This window comes from Camelina sativa, chromosome 14 (genome assembly GCF_000633955.1).
Source record: "Camelina sativa cultivar DH55 chromosome 14, Cs, whole genome shotgun sequence".
NCBI classification, from domain to species: Eukaryota; Viridiplantae; Streptophyta; class Magnoliopsida; order Brassicales; family Brassicaceae; genus Camelina; species Camelina sativa.
The window spans coordinates 11,313,520-11,316,799 of NC_025698.1; the positions used below are offsets into that span (position 1 = coordinate 11,313,520).

The 3,280-nt window shown below is 40.3% G+C and overlaps 1 protein-coding gene across 1 annotated transcript in view; it reads left to right on the forward strand.

Moving 5' to 3' along the window:
* The window catches only part of LOC104743470 (protein GIGANTEA-like), a 7,103-nt gene continuing 3,846 nt past the window's right edge, over positions 24–3,280 (forward strand). The window contains exons 1-11 of the mRNA XM_010464548.2: positions 24–196; positions 367–704; positions 801–872; positions 968–1,022; positions 1,138–1,280; positions 1,375–1,646; positions 1,752–1,807; positions 1,959–2,196; positions 2,322–2,472; positions 2,616–2,825; positions 2,958–3,278. Coding sequence (XP_010462850.1) covers positions 612–704; positions 801–872; positions 968–1,022; positions 1,138–1,280; positions 1,375–1,646; positions 1,752–1,807; positions 1,959–2,196; positions 2,322–2,472; positions 2,616–2,825; positions 2,958–3,278 — 1,611 coding nt within the window. The 5' untranslated portion in view covers positions 24–196; positions 367–611. The remainder of the gene's footprint in view (positions 197–366; positions 705–800; positions 873–967; positions 1,023–1,137; positions 1,281–1,374; positions 1,647–1,751; positions 1,808–1,958; positions 2,197–2,321; positions 2,473–2,615; positions 2,826–2,957; positions 3,279–3,280) is intronic.

Sequence of the window (3,280 nt, forward strand, 5' to 3'; positions counted from 1 at the left end):
AAGCCTCTCCAAATCTCTTTCTCTCTCTCTCTTCCTCTCCCAAACACCACCACATTCTCAAATCTCTTCTCTGTATTTTTTTTTTTTGCTTCAGAATCTTTTTTTTTTCTCCGATCTCTCAAAAAAATATCCTCAAAACTAGAAAAAAGCAAAGTGAGTTAGAGATAAATCAATCTCATAGGAAGATTCCTTGCAGGTCTTTCTTCTCCTTCTTTGCCTTTTTTTTTTTTTTTTTTTTTTTTTNTTCTCATCTTAGATTTGTTGTTTGATTTTTTTTCAAACTTTTTGTATCACACATCTCGTCTTGTCTAATCTGATTGAGAATTTTTTATTTTCTTCTGTTGAATTGTTTGATGTAATCTACAGGAAGGAGCGTCTACACGGATTTTAGCGTTATAAAAACTCAGCTTCTTTCGATTTACCTACTGTACAGTGTGTTGGGTAGTATATATATATAAAGGTGTGTTTGTATAGTGATGATTGTTCTTGCTGGCGAATGTTAAAAACTACGACGTATTTGGAAGATCAAGAGTAGTAGTAGTAGTAGTGCGTTATTGTTGCCTCTTTTAAGGGAGTTTGAGATTTGTGTTATTTGAAATTCGTCTTCTGTGATGGCGGCGGCTACTTCATCTGAGAGGTGGATCGATGGTCTTCAGTTCTCTTCCGTGTTATGGCCTCCCCCACGGGATCCTCAACAACATAAGGTTTTTAGCCCAGAGCTATATGATTGAGAAACTTAGCCTGCGGTTTTTTTTTTGATATATATATGTGATTCCTGATTTTGTGTTATTTTATCCTAGGATCAAGTCGTTGCTTATGTCGAATATTTTGGTCAATTCACATCAGAGCAATTCCCTGATGACATTGCTGAGGTACTCTAGTTGTGTGATGATGATGCTTTAATTAGTAAAGATTATTTTATCAGTAGTGACGTTTTGATTGATTTGTAAATGTGTATATGTATCAGTTGGTCCGGCATCAGTATCCATCAGATGAGAAGCGACTCTTGGACGATGTTTTGGGTATGAACTTAGATCTCAACACTTATTGATGCTACTGTATCCACACTTCTTCTTCTTTTTCTTGTTGTTGTTGTTGTGAATGTTCCATCTGACCTTTTGGTTTTCTGATGAACAGCAATGTTTGTCCTGCATCACCCGGAGCATGGTCATGCAGTCATTCTTCCAATCATTTCATGTCTCATTGATGGCTCCTTGGTGTACAGCAAGGAAGCTCATCCCTTTGCATCTTTCATTTCTTTAGTTTGCCCAAGTAGTGAGGTATATATATATAGTTTCCCAACATTTCTAGTATAGCTAAGATTATCTCATTCATCGCTTCCATTTTATGCTGAAATGTTCTCATTCCTAGCAGAATGACTATTCGGAGCAATGGGCTTTGGCATGCGGAGAAATCCTTCGCATTTTGACTCATTACAATCGTCCCATATTTAAGACTGAGCAGCAAAATGGAGAAATAGAGAGAAATTGTCTGAACAAAGCTACAACTAGTGGTTCTCCACCTTCAGAGACTAAGGCTGTATCACCGACACACCATGAAAGGAAACCTTTAAGGCCTTTGTCTCCATGGATTTGTGATATACTACTTGCTGCTCCTCTCGGTATAAGAAGTGATTACTTCCGATGGTAAGTAGACTGTGTTACTTACTACTGAATACTGATGCTTTCATGCGCCGACCTCGCTCTTTTATTTTGCTTACTTACAACTACAAAATGTTGCTTACATTACAGGTGTAGTGGTGTAATGGGTAAATATGCTGCTGGAGAGCTGAAGCCGCCAACCATTGGTAAGTTCCATGTTAATATCCCCCAGAACTGGATATTGATGAACCTACTTATCAATAGAATTGTTCTATCATTTCGTTCATTAATCACCTGTGGCTATGGAATGCGTTTTGAGTTGCTTCTTATAACTCTCACGTTGCCCTACTTTGGCAGCTTCTCGAGGATCTGGTAAACATCCTCAACTGATGCCTTCGACGCCAAGATGGGCTGTTGCTAATGGAGCTGGTGTCATACTGAGTGTTTGTGATGATGAAGTTGCTCGATATGAGACTGCTACGCTTACAGCGGTTGCTGTCCCTGCACTTCTTCTTCCTCCCCCAACTACATCCTTAGATGAGCATCTAGTTGCTGGCCTTCCAGCTCTCGAGCCATATGCACGTTTGTTTCATAGGTATTGTTTCTCAACTTACCCTTTCAGTTGGGGTTTATTAGTAGTAGTCTGTAGCTAGTTTTAAGGTTGTGCTTCCTCGAGTCCCTGTTTCAGAATTGTTTCTCACTTTCCTATTTTACTGTCAGATATTATGCCCTTGCAACTCCAAGTGCTACTCAGCGACTTCTTCTTGGACTCTTAGAAGCACCACCGTCTTGGGCTCCAGATGCACTTGATGCTGCTGTACAGCTTGTGGAACTCCTTCGAGCTGCTGAAGATTATGCATCTGGTGTAAGGGTAAGCGTATGAATTCTGGCTAGTAGTATGTGGGAGCATTTGAAATTTCATCAATGGATAGCATCAGCTCCTATTAATAAATGTTAGCTTTGATATGCCATAAACAAAAAGAAGGTTTGATCACACTCTCTTTCTTGGTTTAGCTACCCAGGAACTGGATGCATTTGCATTTCTTGCGTGCAATAGGAATTGCTATGTCTATGAGGGCAGGTGTTGCTGCTGATGCTGCAGCCGCTTTGCTTTTCCGCATACTCTCTCGGCCGGCACTGCTTTTTCCTCCGCTAAGTCAAGTTGAGGGAGTAGAAATTCAGCACGCGCCTATTGGTGGCTACAGTTCAAATTACAGAAAGCAGGCATGCTTTTTTTTTTTTTTTAATAATAATTTTCTTTGCTGTTCCACCAACTTATCTCTGATATGTGCGCGGCGCTCTGCTAGAAAATTATATCGAAACTGACTAATTTCTCAAGTCTGTATTTCTCTACAGATAGAAGTTCCTGCAGCAGAAGCAACCATTGAAGCCACTGCCCAAGGAATTGCCTCTATGCTTTGTGCTCATGGTCCTGAAGTTGAGTGGAGGATTTGCACAATATGGGAAGCTGCTTACGGATTGATCCCTTTAAATTCGTCAGCGGTTGATCTTCCCGAAATCATAGTTGCTTCCCCTCTGCAACCTCCGATCTTGTCATGGAATCTATACATTCCACTACTCAAAGTACTTGAATATCTTCCACGAGGGAGTCCTTCGGAAGCATGCTTGATGAAAATATTTGTTGCCACCGTGGAAACAATCCTCAGTAGAACTTTTCC